General features: G+C 44.0%; 1 protein-coding gene across 5 annotated transcripts in view; it reads right to left on the bottom strand.

Moving 5' to 3' along the window:
• The window catches only part of GALNT13 (polypeptide N-acetylgalactosaminyltransferase 13), a gene marked incomplete at its 5' end in the record, with an annotated part of 144,920 nt that overhangs the window by 5,097 nt on the left and 116,202 nt on the right, over positions 1 to 23,621 (bottom strand). For 2 of the 5 annotated variants that reach the window (XR_013929931.1, XM_080398741.1), the window contains 3 exons: positions 3,067 to 3,265; positions 5,152 to 5,190; positions 10,985 to 11,119. Coding sequence is in view for 4 of the 5 variants with exons in the window: in XM_080398741.1 (XP_080254867.1) it covers positions 3,080 to 3,265; positions 5,152 to 5,190; positions 10,985 to 11,119 (360 nt within the window). The other 3 variants (XM_080398743.1, XM_080398742.1, XM_080398744.1) reach the window with 3 other exon arrangements.

Raw genomic sequence — 23,621 nt, 5'->3', positions numbered from 1 at the left:
GCCTGGCCAGGGCTCCAGGCCTGGTGGGCAGTGGGGTTTGCTCCAGCCAAGCCCTGCCTGGCTCTGGCACGGCATGACGGCTACGCACCACGGCCAGCGATGGCTTTGCAGCTTCGATACCAGCTCAGCCCTTCCAAAGCAAACACCTGGGCTTGCTACAGCACCTAAATCAGAAATTCAGGATTTCAGCCTTTGTTTAGTTTGTCCCTCGGTGTTTTAAAGCTTGGCTCCTGTCCCCCACGGCTGTAAGGCCATGCCACAGGCTTGGCAGGGCAAACCCAGCATGAGCACCCATCTCCTACCGCAAGCCCAAGAGCTCACAGGCTTTGGCTCCCTGCACAGACCCGCTCCTCTGTGTGCTAAGGCAGAGGTCTGCTGCCTGCCGTGGGACACGTCCTGCGCCCGCCTCACCGCCCCGTGGATCTCATGGACCCTCGCCTTCCATTCCTTTTAAAAACGGCCAACAAGCTACACGGGCTGGTCCATGATACGGGTACAGCTGCCCCAGGAGGTCTGAGCTGTTGTGCAGCAGCTCCACAGGGATTATAACCTTGTTTTTTTTATATATATATATATATATATACACACACACACTATATACTACATATATAGTGCATATATAATATATATACTATACTACATATATAATGTACATATAATATATATACACACACTATATACTACATATATTATATAGTGTATATATAATGTATATACACTACACTACATATATAATGTATATATAATATATACACACACTATATACTACATATATTATATAGTGTGTATATATATAATATATAGTGTATATAGTATATATATAAGGGAATGGGTGATTTCTGGACTGAGCTCTTGTTTGCAGATCCTCTGGTGGAGCAGAGACCGATTTGATGCCAAACACCATGCAAAGGAACAAACGGGGGAACAAGGATGGGTGGCAAAAATCCCGCAGCCTCCCGGCGAAGGGAGAAAGGCAGACTCCAGCCTGCGCCAGCACAGCCCGACCCGCAGCCTTGGAGGAGCAGCACTGCAGAGCTCTCCCAGCCAGACAGCGGGTACCAGGGCGGTGGAGGCTGCTCGCTCCACTGGGCGCACCCATGACTACTGATACTACTATATCACCATATAAACAGCACTACTGTAATGCAAAGTTATGCAAATAAGGAGTCATTTTAGCAACTAATGCCTCTGATGCGGGCTCTGTGTACCTTCATATTAAAAAAAAAAAAAAAAAAAAAGAAAAGAAAAAAGGCAACTATTGTCTAGTGTTTCAATTAAACTGCTGGGAAATGCTCACATGGCCAACAGGCGACACACTTTTACTACCCAAGCATATACCTGCACTATTGTGCTGCAGAATTTTACACCACAGTTCATACCGGATTGCCATTTCACATATTAACACTCCTAATTTGTATTATGAATATTCTTTCAACAGCTTGTCCCTAGAGATTCGCTCCTCAGTTTAAAACAAACTATTATGCAATTCTCGAAGAAAAGCCTGCAGATATTATAACAAATCACTGAGGGGCCATTTGATATGCATTCAATGATGAATATAAGGCATTTTTTCCTCTAATTATAAGAGGAAAGAATTAGTAGTGCTAACAGAAGTAGCTTGTTTACTAAATAGCACTGCTCAAAGCATCACTGATTCTTCACTTATATTGTTTTAAGTGCAATTAAGCTGCTATCATTTTCTACTATAACCAGAAATGCAAACAAGTCTATAAATGCTGCTGTTGCTTCCATCAGCTGTTCCCTTTTATTCAGTGTATAATTTTGTGCTAGATTACCATGTCATTGGGATTTTCAACCGTCTCATAATTTTTTTTTTTATTTCTGTGTGCTATCATTATTTATGCTATTATAAAAAAGGTCTCGTTTGCTTGGAAAACAATTAATTACTAGGCAATATGATATTCATACGAGCCAGCCTAAAATTTTTATTTTACTCAAACATGAGAACCCACGCATGGGTGCAGAGCTAGCTGCACAGACACGCAGATGCATGGGAGCAAGCTCTGTCGTTTCCCCGCTCAACAAATGTATGCAAATAACAGCTCTGATGAGTGAAGACTCTGAATACATTATGGCAAAGTGATGGAGCACAGATCCTTTCCTCCAGCACTGCTTTACTCTAGCGGGCATTCTAGAGATTGGCAATACCAGCAAAAGTTCTCGGCTTTAAAAAGTGACTTTTGTGAATGAAAGACACAAAAAAAGAAAAACAGCAAAATGTTGTTTCTAGCAGAAGAGGTACTCAGAAAATAAAAAACGCTGTTTCTTGAAGTAGCCTCTGCAGGGAGGGTCTGAGCAGGACAGGACATGGCCCCATGGCCGTGCTGCCCATCATCAGCGGCAATGCACCGGCTGAAACGCCGCATCACCCCCGAGACCCTGCCAGTGGCCGTCACGAGGGGTCTGCCACTAACGAGAGTCTCTCAGTTTCAACAGGATGCGTTTGGACGGGAAGGTAACACCACTTGGCTGGGGAGCAGGTAAGAAATGAGAGCAACTCCAGCTTGCACCCCTGGGCAGGCGCTGCCCCATCACTATCCCTTATATTGCCCGGCAAAACTGCCCGGGAGAGAACGGGAGCCGGCACAAGGTTTTGATTCCTTCAGTGATTAATACCTTAAAAATCATCTGCTGATGCTTTGAAATTCTCCTTGACTAATACCTTTAGGGTTGAATTACTTAAAACAGAGAATTTTCAAAATGAAATTTCAAAATTCTGAAAAATAATCATGCAATTGGCATTACATATGTGTCTCGGAATAGGGACCAAATCTTCAGCTATGACAAACAGTAATGATCGCATTGACATCAATAGATCAAAGCAGCTGAATTAATCCTAAATTAGGCATAAATAATGATAGCTAACAACAACTAATATTAAATAAAAATAATGAACATTAAACATATATACTACCATATATCCATATAATCATCTGAAAAAACAAGAAAGGAAATTCAGCTGAGTTTAATAGGCAGAAAATGGAAAAGCATTTTTCTGGGAATAGCTTGAAATGTTACATGCTGTATTTGCTTTTTAATACCAACCTCCAACTGTTTATTAAAGGAAATAGTCAGTGGGGCTGTAAAAAATCTTTCTAAAGACTTCCAGCCTGGTGTAGTTTCTTAGCATCCACATCTGCAAGGGGCTGCCATTGCAAACCTCCACAGTGGGACCATGGGTGCCATCCTCTATCCTGCTTAGTGTCAGGCAGGACTGCGTGATTATATGAAGAAATGTATGGGTCTGCGTGACAGAAAAACGGTAAAAGTAAATGAAACCAGCAAAGACAAAGACAAACAAAGGAAAAAGCAATAGACAGTTTGATTAAACAGCCACAGCAATGAACCAGATACAGCTAAGAGCACTCCTATGGGAATCACTAATGGCTAATTGTGCCTGTGAATGTTCTGGTGCCAAATTGTAGGCAAATTGTGCTAGCTTACACCCCCCTCCACGCACATAAATAGGCATAGTCATGAACTAAGCTTTAGCTTCACAAAAAATGTTCTCGCTGCTCTGCTCTGAGGGACTGGTCCACTTGAGACCTTTTGTGAATGAAAGACACCAGCAATGAGACCACATTGAGAAATGTAAATTCACTTTACATTTTGCAATTTAGACCCAAGTGTGCCTCTGAATCCTCCCCCCGCATCCATGCTGCCTAGTTGCAATCACCATTTCCCATTGCACAGCAAGGTTTGGGCAGGGACTGTGTTCCCGCTGTAGTAACACCCTGTAATAATCATCCTGAAGCCTACTCTAGCATTACTAAATGAAAAATACAATGAATTAAACATTTCCCTGTAAGAAGACAGAAATTTTTTTGCCAACTATGATTTCAGACCTTCCTTTACCATGCCAATACCAGGCTGTCTGAGATGGAGGAGAGCTTTTATTTCCCTAAATTCTGCCTGAAGCTGCGGCAGCCAGCTGTTGGGATCACCGTGGGTGCCCAGGTCTGCTGCTGCCTGGGAGGCTGGGGATGCTCCGGCTGCTGCCCCCTCACCCTCTCCTGCTCTGTGGTTTTGGTTTTGTAAGGGAAAAAGTAATGTACATTTAAAGAGGTCACTAAAAATATCAAAAATAAATGTCCTTATAATGTCACTTTGAGTAACCAGTGTGAGCATCAATGCTTGGGTTTGTTTCATTATGCATTATTGCTTCATGTTCACTTCTGTCTGCTATTCTTTTGAGGGAAAACAGAGGTACATAAATAAATTACTTTGAAATGTAACCATCTCTCTCTATTGCACATTTCTATTGTATTAAATGTCTAAATTTCTTTAGAATCTAAAGTAGATTCTTCACATGGGTATAAATAGTACTAAGCTGTGTAACTGGACCAGACTCTTCCCTGGCCCACGGGACAGCAAGTTTAACTTACAGCCACCAGCAAGGCTGCACTGACTTTGGAAATTCTATAGTAATGGAAGCAAGAGATCATTTGTCCCCTTCCCTCATTTTATTAAGCACCGCTCTCTTAGAATTAATAAAAAACCCTGCAATATTTTCCCTACTCATTTTTTAAGATCCAGGTCCTTTCAAATACATAGTAACAAGGCTGTAATTTATCAGAATAGTCAGATTACCGGCCATATTTTTTTGTGGTAGAAGTTGGTAATAAGACTGCAATTTATAGGGATATTCAAAACTCAACCGTAAGCTCTTATGCTTTTAGTTCGACTATGCTAACTCCAGTTGGCCCCATAACTTTAAGAACAGCAACAGCCACAAAGCCTGCAATTGTTTGAAGGATGCAGACCAGCCAATGTGACACTGATGATGCAATATGTGGTTACATCAGTGGTGAACAGAAATGGAAAGGGATGCTGAAGTACACCCAAGAAGCAAGCCAGCTGTTCACTTTCATTGTGTCCACGTGCTCATGAGCTTCTTCCCCCACCAGTTTTTACACTATATCTTGGGGAACGTGGCTTTTCTCTATCGATGTCTGTATAAAACACTGGCAGCCTGACACCGTATAGCAGCTACCTGAACAAACAAGTTTGGCACGTTGCAGTAGTATCTAGGGAAAGGCACTAAGGCACATCACTTTTACACAGCACTGCTAGAGGGGCGAGCGAGAGATGCGCTATGCGGGGGGTTGGTACAGCACCTTCGGTCCTTACCAAACTTACCTCGAAGCTATATTCCCATTTACCAGCGTACTGATGGAAGGGGGGGAAGAAAGGAAACTGGAGTCAAACAGCGACTCAAGAAACATGTGAAGACCCTCAACTCTTTGTGAATGCAGAGTCAACAGCTTTGCACCGACACTGTGTTTAGTGACAAATAACAGTAATTACGCAAGATCAAATCCTGACATCGTTATTCATGCATGGGGAAATGAAATATTTTCTATCAGATGTGATGTACTTACAGCATTATTTTTTTTCCTGTGCTCACTTGTGTGTGTTATATATTAGAAGAGTTCATCACGCTTTAGACACTGAGATTTGCCTGATGTCAGAGGGACACGGGAGGAGTCTCCAGGTGGGCCAGTCCGAACCTGGACACGCTCCACACAGCTTTCAACCTCAACTTGATGGATTTATTTGGCAGCCAAACACCAGCTTTATGCAATCCCTGCACAAATACGTCCACTAACAGCAGTGCCCCCAAACGGGGGCAAACCAAATGAATGACTATTTGGCAGAATTGGGAAAACAGGTTTCATTAGACAAGCAAGATCGGAGCAACTCCAGCTCCAGCCCATCATAATTCCCAGGTCTTTTTCTGCTGATCTGCCACCTTGTTTCCCACCACCATTCCAAAGCAAACAGCACTTCTGCATTATAAATACGTTATAAAACACTTGCTGATTGGAAGCCTTTGAAAGCTCGGAAATTCTAACGTGGCACATCCCATTGCCATGGCTGATTTATAGAGCTGCCCTTGCGAGGTAATGGGCGGCTTGAGAAAGGGCCAGGAATCTTAATGTGCTGCTCAAGAAATAGGAAAGAAAAGCATTACAATTCAATAATGGGAAAAAAAAAAAGAGGAAGGAATAAAAAAGAGAAGAAAAATAGAGAAGGGAAAAAAAAGAGAAGGGAAAAAAAAAAGAGAAGGGAAAAAAAAGAGAAGGGAAAAAAAAAGAGAAGAGAAAAAAGGATTTCCTGCCAAGATGTAAACACATTCAGAAAAAAATGTTTTCAAATGCTGTAAACTACTATTGCCTGAAGTATTAAAAGCCATTTTGCATTAGAAACAGAGAAAGCCACCCAGACTTGGGTACCCCTCCTAGAAACAGCTCCTTCGGCGATGGGCAGGCTGTAGCTCATTGCTGTTGTTGCTCCTGGTGACAGCAGGTTTCTTTATTTAGTGTTCCCTTAAACCCAGACTATACCATCAGCATGTTGTGCCTATAAGCGCTTCTTTTTTAAACTATATAAATATGAATATCAATATTGGGCTTCTTTTTTTCTTCTACAGGTACCATGAAAAGTAATTTACCCCACTGGGTTAAGGAAAAGACACAGCTCAGTGAAAACTGCCGTGCAGGAGGCAGCGATGGACTAAAAGGTATAGGCGACCCTGTGGGGCCAGCCCTGGCAGCCCCAGAGCTGCAGCCGCTGTGTGTCACCTCTCAGTCAAGCTGAAAACCAGAATTGTGGAACAATCTCTTTGAACAACAACCAAAAAAATCACTTCTTGATTGCAAATGGTTTTGGTTTAACACTGACTTCCATTTTATGTGGGTATTAAAAGAGAATGCGTTATCTGATTCTTTTAATTCAGGGCTTTGCAAAAAAAAAATAAAAATTCTACTTGCTTTTTAAGCTTGATGTAAATATTGTCCATATGGCAGATTAAATAAGCAAGCAAAGCTCACACAAAGTGACTCGAAAAGCTTTTCTTCTTACACCGACTCTCCACTACTCTTTTCTACATTATTTTATAGCTGCACCCATCACTCAGGCTGGGCACCGCCACGCTGCTGCCACGGCACGTGCACCCTGCCCGCGGCTGGGACAGCTCACTCGAAATCCGCCGTGCCCCAACCGCCACCGCAGCCCAGCCCCCTCCTCCCAGCCAGACCGGTCGCGCTCCGGCTCTGCTCTCCCACTCAGCAGAGGGGTCACACCACTACATTTTAAGGTTTTTTTTTTTTGGAGAAAGATGGAAGAATAGCACAGCACTCTGACGGTTCACCAAGGTAAGTGACTTCCCAATAATCCCTGCAAATACCAACTTAAATGTTTGCTTTCCTCAAGGTAAGAGCATCATTTGGGAGCTGTAACTCTCCCTTCCGTGCCGGGTAATTTATCTACCTTTTCTAATTTTTAAAACCATGTCATTTTCCTCAGTGACACGAACTGTGGCAATCTGCTAATATATAGTATCTCCTTAGTCACAACTGCTTTTGCTCAATAAAAAAAGTATTTAAAGCCATTTCTGTGGTGTTTTGTTTGGTTTTTCCAAAAGCTGTACAAACCCTGACAAGTACTACGGTATTTATATGACCTATCAAGACCCCACCATCATTTTAACTCTACAGGACATGATGCAAACTACTCTGTTCCCACTCAATAACTTTGCTGACACGCAGTGACCAACTGATTTATCTCAGTTATCAGCTGATTTATCTCAGTTATCAACTGATTTATCTCAATTAGCAGTTATCCAACAGGTTCATGACAATTTTATGCCATACAATTCACACAGGTGTCCTTTTTTTATGATATTAGACACTTTGGAAAATCCAGCTACACACCCACCCATACGTCTGACTTACTCATCCCTAAGAGCAGATCCTCTGACCAAGGATAATACAAACCCGCACTTCAGAGGGAAGAGCAAAACCCATGTTTCCAGCCGCCCGGGAGCCCAGGAATCCCGGTCGCTGCTGGAAATGCTACTTCTCCCTCCAATGCTGAAAACCAGGTGAAGTTCAGCACAGAAGTGCAACACCTCTTGGCTGTGCCCATACCTCCTCCCATGTTTTTTTGGGGTTTTCTTTAGGAAAAAAAATATATTTGAGATTAATAAAAAAAATTACTTTAGAATGGCTTCCCGCATATGAAAACCAGGTCTCTTCCTAGTTTATTTGACTCGTCCCAAGGTAAGGGTAGCCACAGGGCTACAGTGACCATCTCTGCAAACTCTTTTGTATTTCCCAGTATTTTAATCCTACTTCATTCCCCTTGGGATCTCTTCCTCGCCCTCTTTCTATTTGTGTCACCTGTTGCACTACAAGAGCTCAGGGCATCTAGCACCCCTGAAGGCAAAGGCCCAGGGCACAAGCTGGGGTTGATATCTAAACTCTCTCAGCTCGGCCACTGCAGCTCAATTTTGGACCCAAAATGAAAAATGTCTTGTCCTCTCCTCCGGTAAACCGTTCGCTCCTCTGACAGACCGGCTGGTACCTTCTCATCGCCATTTACTTCCAGGGTTTCAAGTTAACTTGCACCTCAAGTGCAAGAAAAAACGTATTAATAATTGTAAGTGTTAAAAGCATTTCACACAAATTCAGAGAACTTGGGTATGATAAAATGGGAAAAGGGCCTTTCTGAATATCCTGCTTCAAACCAAACAGATCTCATACTCCCACAAATAAGTATGAAAGCATTTGAGTTACCTTTCTTATCGCCACCACAAAACCTCCTCAGCTCCTTGTTTATTATCGAAGAAAATACAGACGTTAGGAATATCTTAGAGAACTGTAATATTATTAAGGTGCGTATAAATTCTTGGAAAAGACTTTCTGTGGGTTTTAAATATATTATGTATTTAAATACTACAAATTAAACTGAACTAGAATATTACAGAAAATTTAATAACAGTATGTAAATCAAAGAAAATTGTTTGAAAATCTCTATTGAGAAACCCCTTTTTCTTGATTATTGACATCTCTCATTGTACCTCCAGATGTGGCCAAGGCACTGCTGTCCATTACCAAGTCTTAACTTCTAAATACCTTTAACAGGAGGAGGGATGTGCTCTGTAACCATGGTACAACAACCAGACATCACCTCTATTCTATTTCTGAATAAGTAAAGAAAGGTAAAGATGAGTGATATTTCCCTGGGAAAGCAAATGAATGGATAGAAATGATTCAGGCAATGTGTTGCAACTGTTTGTCTCGGGGGGGGAAAAAAGAATATATATCTATCTATCTCATCAAGCAGTTGTTTTCTTGGGAAAAAATAGTGCACATTTGGTAAGTTTTTGCACACTGGATGTAGGTATGTATTTGGAGGCTTCCTGCAATACTCTGAGATCACCAGGCAGTGAAACTAAGCCAAGGCTGCCCTTGGGTGAGTGAGGTGCCCTTCCCACCCTCCCATGCAGGGGAGATGGGACCAGAGCTCCACACCACTGCACACCGCTGCTAATACCAATGTATCATAAATACCAGTGCTGCCATCAAAAGGAAGTTTGCTTGCAAGCCGAAGCCTGAACATTCACAGAGTAAAACTGGTAACAAAAATATTCCTGTCAATAAATCAAAAGGTACATAATGCAAGGGGCTGCCTTCTATCTGTAGAACAAACAGCAAAACCGTCCTCGGAGATCCTTTATGTAAAAAAAATGGTGTATTTCTTTTTTATGAGCTCCATCTAATGGTTGATTCTGTTTTTACACAGCTGCTTAGAATTTCTCCGCTGTGGATCTCTTATGCTAAACTTAAGACAAAAACCCAGGATGTTTCCAATGTTAAAAGTAAAGCAGAGCATATTTGGTTGAAAGAAATTTAGATTTCCATGCAGAAAAGTGAAAGCAACTCTTTCTATGAAATGTTGGAAATATTTAAAAGACTGCACATCTTTTAAATACATCAGTATTCTTCTAGCTTTGCAGCAGGTTTCTACCTTTGCGGTCATGGAAATACGCCCATACTAATTTGGCATTTCTAAACGGAGAGTAGCAGAGCCACATCAGCGCAGACCGTTGGGCATCCAGCATTAAAACTGCTCAACGGGGAAAGTAATTTTCAGTAGTTTGTGTCCAAAATATTCAAAGGAAAGCGACTGGCAGTACACATACATGTTTTTATCAGGAAGGATTGCTCTCTGCACTTTTGGTAGCAAAAGAGCGTTTTGCAGTGCCCGGCACTGGGGAAAGGAGAGCTGGAGGGGGCACGGAAATGTCCCCTAGCGCGTGGAACCTAGCAGGGAGCTGACATACAGGCTTGTGATTTTAATAAAAGTATTTTTTAAAATTAATATTTATTCAATAGTCAAAATTTATCCTTTAAGATGTTGCTGAGATAAGCTTGAAATATTCCAATTTGAGAGTCTGAAAACTCAGTATTTTAAGTGTTACACTTTAAAAGTAAGCCACGCACGGCAGTGGGCAGAGGATGCTGATGCTGCACTGTGAACAGGAGCGCACGCTGCACCCATGGGCGTCACACCCAGCGAGACCCGCCCCATGATCTCTCCTAACACAACCAAAAAGCCAAAAGTTTCCTGTCTCACTGAAAAAGAAAAACTATTCGGCCATAAAATACTGAGATATTCACACATATTTTGTATTCATTTTGCAACCTCTCCGTAAGCCCCTCAGTTTGTTCAAACTGCCCTCACTCTCAAAACCCAGAAAAATCCACCTCCTCTCCTGTGGTAGTGTTAAACCAGAGAGGTGATTGGTATACGGAAAATAATTAAACACAATTTAAATGCAGAGTCAATAATCTTTAAGAGCCAGCAGAAAAAACTGGAAAAAAAAACTAAAAAAAAAAATAAATCTTGTTTTCTACTTCACTTATATAAAAAAATGCAGAATACTTCTTCAAGCTTGTAAGAATACAAGATGCCAGTTACTAGAAATGAGCTTTTTTAAATTATAATTGACTTTTTCACCTCTCTAAATGGAAAATTTTGTGGAAACACAATTTAAACCCAAGCCATTAGCTGAATTCCTTGGCACTCCCAAGCCTGCGCTATGGCAGGAGGCACCATCATGTCACCGACCCCCCACGCCTGGCCAGCACGGGTGCGTCACTGAAGCCTCGGGTACCTCAGCATCGTACTCCCAGAGCTGGTTCCCTCTCATGTGGTGGCACTTCAGCATGATGACGGGACCGTTCAGCCTCGAGACATCCAGGCACAAGTCGTCCGTGCGGATCTCTTTGTCAGCGGTGTAGGAAAACACCTGCAAACGGAACATGACTGCAGTGAGAAAGAGTTAGCAGAAGTCCTAACTGACTGCCCATTCGGAATACAAGGAATTTTTACTCCAGCAGAGCAGAACTATTTTCTTCCTCAAACATGGAGGTGGTACCTTGGATCTCACAAGAGTTTCACGCAAGTTGCTCAGCTGGTGAATGTCTGCTGCACATAAAAGAAGGAATATCATGCTAAGGAAAAGCAATTTTATGGGACCAAGTCCAGGAATCATTCAGGCATACACTCAGTTTTACCTCCTGGGGATTCTACAGAAGTAATTGTGATTGGTGTCTTCAGGAGAAATTGCACAGATCTTTTAGTGCAATGGCTAAACCGAGTCATCATTAGAAGAATCCAAACCTTCCTAAACTAAACCTTCCCCCTAGTACCTACCTTAACTTTGGGTAGCAAGGATTACCTATGTCAAAGGTTCATGTGCATGAATTTTTCAGAAATATCAGGTCACTTAATCAAATCAGGCAAAAAATCAAGGTATGAGAGAACACCCCCTCACCAAACTCCTGTCAAACCAGCTGTAAGTGTCAGAAGGCTTCTTTAACTGAACACCTTCAGTGAGGAGCCAATCGACAAAATCCAGGCGGCGACTGACTTTCTCCTGACCACGTGCACAAGGATTAGTTCATTTACAGTAATAAATCCTAATGCGTGGGACAGTCTTACTGCCTTGCAGGGTGACCAGGCAGCGCTGGCTGAGCTCTCGCAGCATCACCACTGAGGCTCTGCAGGGGGGTTCAGGCTGATGGGGAAGGATGCTCAGTTAGGTCTCGACACTTTGCAGGTGGGTCCGGAGCTGGAGGAGTGCTAAATAACTTTGACCGAAGGTCCCTGATAACTTTAATCTGCCGTTGGGGTCTCCAGCCATCCCTCCTGCATGCTCCTCACCAGCCACACAAGGAGCAAGGGCCACTGCCTGGAGAGGGGGGAAAATGTGGAGACCACAGGAGAAGGGAAAGGAAAGGAAGGAAGATGATAGAGAACTGTGAGCATTTACACTAAATTACGTGGCCTGGACACACAAGAAGCATCCCTCTGCTCCTAACCCACTGTTCACAACCTCCATCATGTTGCTGGCCCCAGCACAAAGGCTCCTGAAATGGCCTTTGGAAATGCCTTGGCTCTGTATTGCGTCATCCTTTCCTTGCAGAAAATTCTTTTCCTGGCAAAAAGCGAATTATTTCTGCCCTCCGGTCCCCTCTCATCATCAGCAGGAGACCAGGGAGCGGAGCCTCAGCCTGCCCATCGTGATCTACCACCCCACTTGAAACAAACATCACACGGGCAGCTGCTGCTGGGGCGTGGGGCTGCAGTGCCACCATGGTGGCAACAGAACTAGGGGAATGTTTGCAGTTAATAAAATAATGTCAAGACCATGACAAAATATAGAATTATGATGTCCCATTCAGGTTTTGATGAGTTTCAATCTGTACACCTGCAATGGAGATACAATGCTGTCAAAAATACGCAAAATATTCACTCAGGTGCCAAGGCTTAAATTAACAGAGAAATATAATAAAAGCACGGATTAATATAGCATGTGGACATATACCACAATTACTTGGTAATTTCAGAGTTCCCATAAAACAATTGCTCTTGTAAAAGGACTACAGTAAAATTAAAAGAGCTGAAGCTGAGATCTGAACCGGAAATAACGCAGTGCCCCAGGGAACGTCTGTCCATTGAGACTTCCAGTGATACATTAAATTGTACTCAAGGAAGAAAAATCAATCAAGCAGTAAATGAAAACTTTTTCAGTGAATTAAGCAGAAGGCGGGAGATACCACATCACTTAGAAACATGACACTTGGTAGTGGTGCACTAGTAAAGGCAATTCTGCCCGTGTAACTCTCAAAACCTGTATACTGCAAAAAGCGGCCAAGGGAATAAAGGCAAGGATTTTCACAGAACCACAGAACAGTTTGGGTTGGAAGGGACCTTAAAGCCCACCCAGTTCCCACTCCTGCCCCAGGCAGGGACACCCCCCCCCAAGCCCAGGCTGCTGCCAGCCCCATCCAGCCTGGCCTGGAGCACTGCCAGGGATGGGGCACCCACAGCTGCTCTGGGCAGCCTGGCCCACCGCCTCGCCGCCCTCACGGGGAGAGGTTCTTCCTGATATCTGACCTGCATCTGCCCTCTCTGCGCTCAAAGCCACCCCCGTGCCCTGTCACACATGCGAACCTCATGCACTTGGCTTTGATGAACTCCATGAGGTTTGCACGGGCTCACCTCTCAAACCTGTTAAGGTCCCTCTGGATGGCATCCCTTTCCTCCAGCCCATCGGCTGCTGGAAGATTGTTTGGGTTTTTTTAAGTTGGAGGTTCAGATAAATCTTTCAGAGCAATCACAGAATGGAGTCAGCATGCCAACGTGGCAGCGGAGCAGCCAGCTCCAAATCAAAGCCATGAGGCAGAGCAAGAGCTGCTAGGATCAGCCGTCTTTCCGTTTTCCAAATTTCATATTCACTGATCACAACCCACTTGTCTGGGTGAAAATCTGGGATCCAAAGTTACAGCAAAGCACAAGCCGCCTTTTGCATTTATTCATCCAGTGATAAATCACCGAGATCAAATGTGAGGGTCTCAAAGCGTTGCTTTCACTGAAAAACACACTGGCCACAGGCAAATACTTGGGCTTTTCTCCAGTGGCAAGAGGCTCTGAAACACCAGCTTGTCAGGGCTCTGCTGAGACGGGGGTGAAATGAGTCTGCATCACATCAAAAAATGCCACTTTGTTTTCAAATGGACATTTTCTACATTTCCCTTGTGTGCAAAAGAAAGCCCCAAAGCCTTTAAAAAAAAACTTGTAACCTCAGCCAAGGTGCTGGAAACTCCGTGTAGGTACAGCTCACTTAATGACATTCTGGAAATATTACAGAATTCACAGCTGAGGGCTGACCAAGGAGGAGACACCGGCGTCATTCTGAACAGCAACTCTAACGGTGTCCATCTCTGGCAACTCTCAGTGAGAACTAAAGCATTCACAAGTACTCCTGTATGTTAAATGCATGGCAGCAGAAGCATTTTTCTCAAATTCTTAAATTCATACAAGCTGTCACACATGCCCTACTCAAGTTTCGGTTTGTATCCTGAATCTGTGTTGTTTCCAATTACTTTTTTTATAGTAAGATGTCTGCCTACACCTTGCCCCTGGCAAGTAAAACAGAAACACTGATGAAAAAGATCCACACTTGATCAGACTGATTACTGGTTTGGTTTGTAGAGGTCCGACAGATGTACATCCTCTTGATCAGATGAGCTGATATGAGCTCATCAGGCTAAGTTCACCGAAGTGCATAAGGTTACAAAAAAAAAAGAAAAATCAGGATCAGTTAGGAGATTTCTTCAAAAAGAAGTACAAGAACAGTCTATGTTCTGGACTGAAATGAAAAATGAAGATTTTAGAAACAAATATTCAACTATTTATGACCTTCGCTCTCAATTATAGCAACATCTGAAAATTCTTCTCTAAACAAAACACTGTAACAACAAAAGCAGCCTTCTTCATCATTCATCCCTACTTCCGAAAATCCCCCTCCAGTACGTTGTTTTGAAGTTGGGTTTGGAATAATAAGCACAGAACCCAAGAAAAAAACTAAAAAAAATTGGTCCAAAAGACTATTGGTGCTATAACATTAAGCTGTGGTACCTATAAATATATAGAGAAATATATACGTATTTGCACGAAAGATATATATGTATATCTATTCGTTGGGGAAGAGAAAGGTATCATGCAGTTGAGGCACTGGGCTAAAACCACTCTTCAAAACCAGGTACCATAATAATGTTCGGCCACCAAGCTACCGTAATTAATGTCTGACAACAACACCTTCAGGGGGCTTTGATTTTTCTTTTAAACACCTTCACCCCAAAAATCTTACTGGGAGAATACTGGACTTGCTTGCTATCTTGTTCTAGATAACAAGAAATGTGGCCAAATAATCTAATAGTCGGTAAATCACTGATATAATTTGCAGCACGAAGTATCTCTCACTCAAAGCAGCAGTTTGGGTTCAAGAATTACTCTATGATTATATTGTACAGATATTTCATCTTTTACTATGCTCATTATTAAGAGATTTACCCATTACTGTTAATTCTGAAGCAACTTCCAACTTTGATTTTTAACTAATTTTTTTTTTTTTTTTTACACTAAACATATTTGCATCAGGCATTTTTTTCTGGCCCCAGAGACGTGTTTTAGCCTCAGAGAGATGTTTTCTTCTGTGTTTTATGGAAATCAAATACTTATATTTTGAAATTTATTTCCATTTGCATATTTCTTTTTCCTCCCATCTTTGATAATTGCAACACACTGTTCCATTATATCTTTTGAAAGAGTAAGTGATGTCTGAATTGACAATTACAGAAGATGGGTTTGAAAAACATGCCGTCTGAAGAAAGAAAAATGAATGCTAATTAAGACTATGTAAAATTATCAGGCTAGCATTTTGCTACAATCCATATTAATTATAGATATAATTATATTAATGTCATATAAAAATAGAGGGTGAGGAGCATGTTGCATTTTATAGCTAATTAAATAGTATATTTCACGCCACATATTCCAGTGCAAGACAGGAAGGAACTTTCCACGCAGAGTCTGGTCTGCTGCTGCTGTCACCCCACACCTGGGGACATGATGGAGGTCAGCCCAGCTCCCCGGGGGGGCATGGGCCAACACGCCTGCTCCGAGCATCGGGCTGGCTGCCAAGCCTGTGGACCGCAATGAACAGACATTACAGGAGCTGCTCTGGGGGCCCACCAGCACACTGGGAGACACGATTTATTCCCCACTGCCCGCAGAGCCAGGAGCACACACCTACCGCATCTGTCCTGGGCTGCAACTGAGCTACCAGCACACGGGCTGCTGAGGGGTGAAAGTACAGTTCTTTCCAGTGTTCACAGACTTGCAGGACGGTTTGGGCTGGAAGGGACCTTAAAGCCCACCCAGTTCCCAGCCCTGCCCCGGGCAGGGACCCCCCCAGCCCAGGCTGCTCCCAGCCCCATCCAGCCTGGCCTGGAGCACTGCCAGGGATGGGGCACCCACAGCTGCTCTGGGCAGCCTGGCCCACCGCCTCGCCGCCCTCACGGGGAGAGGTTCTTCCTGATATCTGACCTGCATCTGCCCTCTCTGCGCTCAAAGCCACCCCCGTGCCCTGTCACACGTGCCCCTGTAAGAAGCCCCCCCCCAGCTTTCCTGCCGGCCCCTTCAGGCGCTGGGAGCTGCTCTAAGGCCCCCCCGGAGCCTGCTCTTCTCCAGGCTGAACAGCCCCAGCTCTCCCAGCCCGGCTTCCCAGGAGAGGGGCTCCAGCCCCTGCCCATCTCCGTGGCCCCCGCTGGGCTCGCTCCCACAGCTCCGTGCCCCCCTTATGCCGGGTCCCAGAGCTGGAGGCAGCGCTGCGGGGGGGTCTCAGCAGAGCGGGGCAGAGGGGCAGAGCCCCCTCCCTCGCCCTGCCGGCCCTGCTGGGGGGGCAGCCCAGGCACGGCCGGGGCTCTGGCTGTGAGCACACTTGCTTTCCCTCGCTCTTCTCCTGCAGCTGTCCCCTTGGGCTGGTGGCACCCGCCATGGCCAGCCCCAAAGAGTGGTCCTGCCCGGCAGGCGAGGGGGATGCTCCATCACCGGGATGAAGGTTCCCAGGCAAGAGCCGCTACCCAAGAGCTGTGGCTGTTCACATGGTTCCATCATCCAAATCAGTTTTCCAAAAGAGGTTAAAATAAGTCCCTAATGCAGCTGAAGCAGACACTACTAAAGAAGACACTGCTAAAGTCTCCAGAATGACAAAATTACAAAATATTCTCACAAGTGACACAGCACTGATCTATAGAAACACAAAGGTACTTCCAGCCTCCCGCTTTTTGTGGAGCCGATTAACACTAAACAGGAACAGAAAGACACCTTGCCTTTCATAACACCTGCAGTCCTGACACAGACAGATTTATTGCCTATGCATGGTAGCAGGTTTTTACAGGAGTTAATGTATTTTGTATATATATTTTTATAACATCCTTTATTAGTATATTTCCATACAGCAAGTTTTGAGGCAGCAGTAAAGCCCTCTGAAGCCAAAGCTCCATTAAGCTGATGCTTGGGATTCAGGCATCATCCGACTGAACTGAAGAGAGACGCCTCATGTATCACTGACAATTTCATTACTTCTTTCATGTTAAAAGGACCTAACAAAGTATTCCTCCTGATCAAAGTCTGAGAAACGAAGCAGTTTCTTCAACACCAATAAAATTTCAAGCAACGTTGTTAACGGGAAACCAGTCGAGTGGTCAATACAAATCTGTAGCTATTTATATATACATATACACACACACACACACACAAATACGAATACATATATATTTATATATGTGTGTGTGTATATATACATATACATATGGACTGCAATAGCCCATAGCCAGAATTTTCCTTTCCCATTATTTGGTTGTCCTTTTCTTTGGAAAACAGTATTTTGTCAACTCACAAGAAGTCTAATACTAAGAATATTGTTCATAAACCCTTAATTTATACTTAATTATGTGGAACTAAATTTTGATGATGTAGCTATACAATTGAGGAAGAAGTGTGCCAACCAATAAAGGCAGTAAAAAACTGGACATAACTAAGCACAGAAAAATCTAATTTATTCTGTCAACCACTGTCAAAGGTAAAGTTTGAATTCACCTTTTATAAATGATGTAAATATTCTCACAAAAGCTGCAAGGAAAGCACTTTTCCTCTCCTCCTGAAATTGTTTACACATTAGATGTTGAAAGTCACCTTAGGCAAAGCAGGGGAATTGAAGCCGATTCCCCTACCACCCAAAAAAAGATCCAGGACTCCCCATAAAATAGCCAGTTAAATCACTTTTAGGGGCAAGGACATGGATATTTTGCCTCTTCACTGAAATCCTGTCTTTACCAAGGCCAGCCAACCACTTCAGCATTTTAGCACCTGAACAAATCCCAAACCAGCCATGTGGAAAAGGCACCTCACACCTCAGGATCTCCATCAAAGAGGACTTTTTGGCAGCTTGGGTGTTCAACAAGCAACTCCATCCCATATCGGAGAACAACTGCACTGACTCTTCGAAGGAAAAAATACCCATTTCCAACACTCCACCACACAAAGAACAGCTCTTCAGGAAATGAAAAAAAAAATAATTTGGTTTTCATTCCTACTTGTGTAGTACGCAAACTAATCATATGCAAAGACATGCATGCATGCTTCCCTCACCTCCCCAGAAGCTTCTGGAGTATCTGGCCACTGCTGGGAACTGGGTGCTCACTAGGCTGACATGGGCAGAAAGCAGCAAGTTCTGTGGCAACAGCCCTCCAGAGACCCAGCCCTTTGTCCAGAGCCTTTGGGATTTGGCACATCCAACCCTTTTTTAGTTCCAGATGATTTACAGGACTGGTTTTAGTTTGTGCTACTCCAACAGTTTATTTTCACCCTGAAGGAAGATACATATACTAAAACCAACTAAACACACCAAGATGGTGCATCCCACCAGAGGGATATTCAACCTGATCAAGGGTCAACCCTTGGTTTATGGGATGACCTGAAGATGTGCCCGGCTCAGAGCCCCTGAACACCTCATAGGCTTCCCTGCGGCCACTCTAGAAGTAGGGATCAGATGTATTTCTAAAAAAAAAGAGGTTATGCCAAGATCTTTAATGCCCCAAAAGCCACTCATCCCATCCCAGAGTCTGCAGTGAACAGCACAGGCACCGCCAAGCCAGAGCTGACTTCCATGTTTTGGAAGGTTCATGTAAAAATTGTTCTGTTGTTGCCTCAACCTCTAACCACCAGTGCCAGGAATTCATTTATCCTGGTGCTCAGCCCCAAGGAGAGATACGCTGTCATGCAGAGCAATCCAGAGAAACACTGTAATTACCACCAGCTAGCACAGACTGAAGTCGATAGTTGGAGCTATACTAAATGATCAACGCAACAGAAATAAAATAGAAGAAAAGAAAACTGGTTGGCAGCATCTACTGGGAACATGTATGGTCGCAACAGTGGGATCTGCGGGAAACACTTTGGTTTAGCAAGGTTTCCAACGGTTGCTAAGGAACACAGTTTTATCAAAACGGCACTGGGAAACACTGGCATCACCCCCTTGTGCTGACGGCAAGCACACCTTCCCCATATTCAAACCTTTGTCCTCCACCATAGAATCCTTTGTCCTTTTCTAAACCACTGAGACCCTATAGGGATTTCAGGTCCATTCAGCATTTTGCACAGAAACTGAAAGAAAACCCTATTTTTGGCTCCACAGCAGTGGGGAGATTGTAGTTGGGTGGTTTTTTGTGTGTGTCTGTTTCGAGTTGGTGCTCTTGGGGATTTTTTTGTTAATTTTTTTGTGTTTTTTTCCAGCTAGCTGTCACTTTATAAAGGATGGCTACCAGCACATCGGCAACAAAAAGCCGTCGATGCTTCCAGGATCTGAGGGTGTTCATTATGCTGCGCCAGATTCACACCTCTTAGTAGGTACAGCAAACACTCACATTCTGCGTTTTATCTACCCAGGCTTCATTACCGCAATGTTACACATCTAATGCTCATCCTCCTGCGTTCCCTTGCAACTATTTCTGCCAATTTAAGGAAGCATCAATTCAGTTTTCCCACAGACTCTAAAAAGAAGGCATTATTCTCATTCTGATTGCACTAAATAAAAGATACTGTTATTTAACATGCAGACATGGCTCCTTTGTTCCCTATTAATCACAGTTATTATAACGGTGCTGAAGATCACCAAGGGCTTCATTGTGCAGCATCCTGAGCTAATCCAGAGTATTAGACAGTTCCTGCCCCAAAGGTTTATCACCTCAATCCATAAGAATGATGTAAAGTCTGCAAGGGGAACCATCCATCAGCAAAATGGACTAACAAAATATAAGCAATAACTAGTTTTGTTCATAATGGGTCTGTTTAGAAGACTAAAAGCTGCAAAGAAAGCCAAGTTAGGGAAAACAGGAGACTGGGAAAGGTGAAAAAGGCAGAAAGAACACAGAAGGGCTAAGTTACTTTCTGATAACACCTTATGAAATCTAGTATTTACCTAAGATATTACAATTGATAAAATCAAAGCACTAAACTCAGAGTCTGTAATGAGTGTGGTGTTCCCTTACCCAGTGAGTTCTCCAAGGAGTCTTTGGTGTGAGGTCAGCTGCACAAGTGCTGCTCAATTCCCCTTCACATGCAGCACTTGTATCTGTTGCATGAATAAAAGTCTAATTGCCACTAAACTGCAGCTTTTGTTCCATTCGATCTTGTGCATAAATTGCTTTCCGACGACTTACTGAACAGCTGCGGTTGATAAATTAGCTAAGTGAAAATGTAAAAGGTGACTCCGGCATTAGTCGTCCGCAGCCGAAGTGCGAGCTGCCATCGGGTGGCTGTGCTGGTGTCAACAGCACATCCACCCTGCTTGCCATCAGGGTATCTATCACATACCTCTCCCTCCTTCTGACCTGGCAACAATATTAACAGAGGAAAAATTACTCTTTATAACCTCCTGAGAACGGCGGCCTTCCATTACAGAAACGTCTCAGGAGTCAGACAGCTCACACATTTCTATCCATTCCCAGTAGTAAGCAAATTATCATACCACACCAATAAATTCTTACAAGAGTGAGAGATCATAAATTATTTTTTCTATGTACCACTACAGAGAAAGTGCTCATGTTTTAAAGGCGTTTGAAAATATACACATTTACTGTGAATGGGGAAAAAATGGAAACTGTGAAACAGAACAGTTTCTGAAAGACCTATTACTTAGAGCTAACTGGGGAAAAAACAACCCCCTAACAACCCTTATTGTGTGTGTTGTTTTTTTCTTTGAACTGCCAGCGAGTACCCAGCCTGAACTTTCTGTATAAAACATTGCCAGAAGGGAGTCATGTTCCCCTTGCACATTTACCAAAACATATAAAACATTATGTTCATTCTGATCTCACCCTGCAACAGCCGCCCCAGGTAAGTTCATAGCAAGCAAAATCCTGGCTGTTGCAATTCCTCATTGACTCAAAATGAATCCTGACAAAACACGCTCCATCCTGCAGGAACCACAATGTCCTTTCCAAAAAAGCCTGCTCCCATGCAGAGCTGCCATGCACACAAGACACTGTCAGCCTCGGCAGCCAGCAATCGAGGACAGGAGCCCTGAAGCGCCTGGGAAAGGGCTTGCATGAAGCATCTTCCATTTGCCAGCTCAGCCCTCTGCGCTCAGGGAGCTGGTGCAGGCTGTAAACCAGTGAGAAATCCCCCAGACCATCATCCCCTCTGCCGGGGCTGCAGGAGCTGCAGGAGCTGCAGGTCTGCGGTGCGGCGGGATGCTGAGCAATGGCCACACGATCCCAGCCGCACTACTGCTTACACTTTGCTCTGACGGTGGTGGAATCACCATCCTGGAAGTGTTCAAAAAACATGCAGATGCAGCGCTTGGGGACACAGGTCAGTGGTGGGCTGGGCAGTGCTGGGGTAGCGCTTGGGCTTGGTCACATCTAAGGTCTTTCCCAACCTAAATGATTCTATCCTTCTCACTATAGAAAAACCACCACGATATTTATCTCGAGGAAACATCTCCAAAGGAAAAGCATCCCCTTTCAGCTATCGCTTCCATTAGGCTTACAGTCAGCTCCGCAGCAGCCAGTCTCCTCGCCCCGGGATGCAGGGAGCATGCCCTGCAAGCTGCTCACAAAACGCTCCCACCACTCCGGACCTTCCACGGCCGCTCTCTTGGGCACGATGAGACTGAGCTGCGAAGCAGATGGCAGCCTGTGATCAGGCACAGACCACCCACCCGGGGGGCACTGCGGGGCCGCAGCAGCGCAGGACCCTTCTCGGGGGGTTGTGACTGTGCTGCCACAATGAAGATGTGCTTAATCACATCCCCAGCAATTTTTATTTTTTTTCTGACAAAAAGCAGGTTCATTTCTATACACAAATGAAGCCTCAGCGTTAAACAGAAAAAAATAAGAGACTGCAATGTTGTTGTTTCGTTATCTCTTCAGGAGAGGGGCTGCCAGCCCACGCTCATGCACCTGCCGTGCAATTCCGAACCTGCATCACCCCCCAGCCCTGCTCCCTAATAATATCCCCCTCCCGCCTGTGTGGGATTGTATGATTTGCTTATTGTTATGAACAGCGCCCCGAGGCTCCCAAGAACCACAGTAACAGATGACATTCCCATGGTAACACAACAAAAGCCAAAACACTGTGCCCATCAGGATGACTGTAGGCAGGAAAACCAGACAACTGTTTCACCCTCCATCAGGCCACCAAAAGGAACAAATTTCCTCTAAAAGACACAAACCCAGAAGTCAGCTGTGGCAGGGAAAAAACCAGGTGTGAGGCTGATGGGCCATCCCCCTCTGCCTGAGGCTGGGAAGCAGAATAGTTTTTCCACGATTCACAGGTGGCCAGCACTTCCTTTAATCAGGAGTCAACCTTGGGTACCCTCCTAAAACCATCGCCCCTGAAGTACGATAACCCACTGCCCCCAGCCCAGGAGCTATACGCACAAACCTGTATTCTAGCCCCCAGAGCCAGATCCCCACCACAGCCGATTTGAGGATAGGCTTTGCATTATTTTCACTCCATACAGAGCAAAGAAAGAACAGTTTTGAAATTGCTTTTAACTGCATTAGGAGAGCCATAGTATTTATTTTAAAGATTATTAATCATCACCAGATCCTAGCTGAGATGGGATAAGCTGAAATACCCATGCCAACACAACAACGAATCCTCCAGTTTTATGCTCCAGAAACAATTCGCACACAAAGGGCCTCAGTTAACATATCTCATTTTTCTTAATTTGTTAAAGAAATTCATATTTTTAGAATCTCATTATCCTTAAGTCCTGTAAAACACTTTGGTAGCTGTGAGATATTTGCCCCTGCCTCAAGCTGGATCGCGCCCATGCATCTTGCTCAGCTCTAATGAGCTAGGTATTATTCTTGCCTGATTTTCATTCTGAAGTAGTTTTGTTCCTCAGCTATTTCTGTAACCATACAAGCCCCCTCCACCACGCCCCCAGCATTTACACATCTTAACTCAGTTCTAATTTTTCATTAGGACAGAATTTAATAAAGGTAACTTTTAACGGGAGCTGTGTATGAGCACTACAGGATGAATGATGCCCTGTATGTAGGTCGGGTGCGCCTAGCGAGACCCCCACCCGATGACATACTGCTCTTTGTTCATGCAAAGGCAGGGGAGCAGAGAGTCTCTTCATCTTGCAGGTGCACGCAACAGATTTATCTGGCTGATGTGAGAGGTATAAAGGGGACTGGAGCCAAAATGTCTTTTGCTATGAAATATTTTGGCTTAGGAAGGCTGAGGATGAATGGCTGTATCTACTAGTAATTAGGGTTTCTATAGGCTATATCGTCCATACACACATTCACAACCCACCCGTCTTTATCTCAGAGCCTTACAGTCCTCCTAACCTCACAGCTGGTACTTCAGAGGAACTGAGG

This window comes from Falco punctatus, assembly GCF_963210335.1.
Source record: "Falco punctatus genome assembly, chromosome: 8".
NCBI classification, from domain to species: domain Eukaryota; kingdom Metazoa; phylum Chordata; class Aves; order Falconiformes; family Falconidae; genus Falco; species Falco punctatus.
Note: the sequence above shows the minus strand (reverse complement) of the source record. Positions and strands in the feature narration are given on the sequence as shown.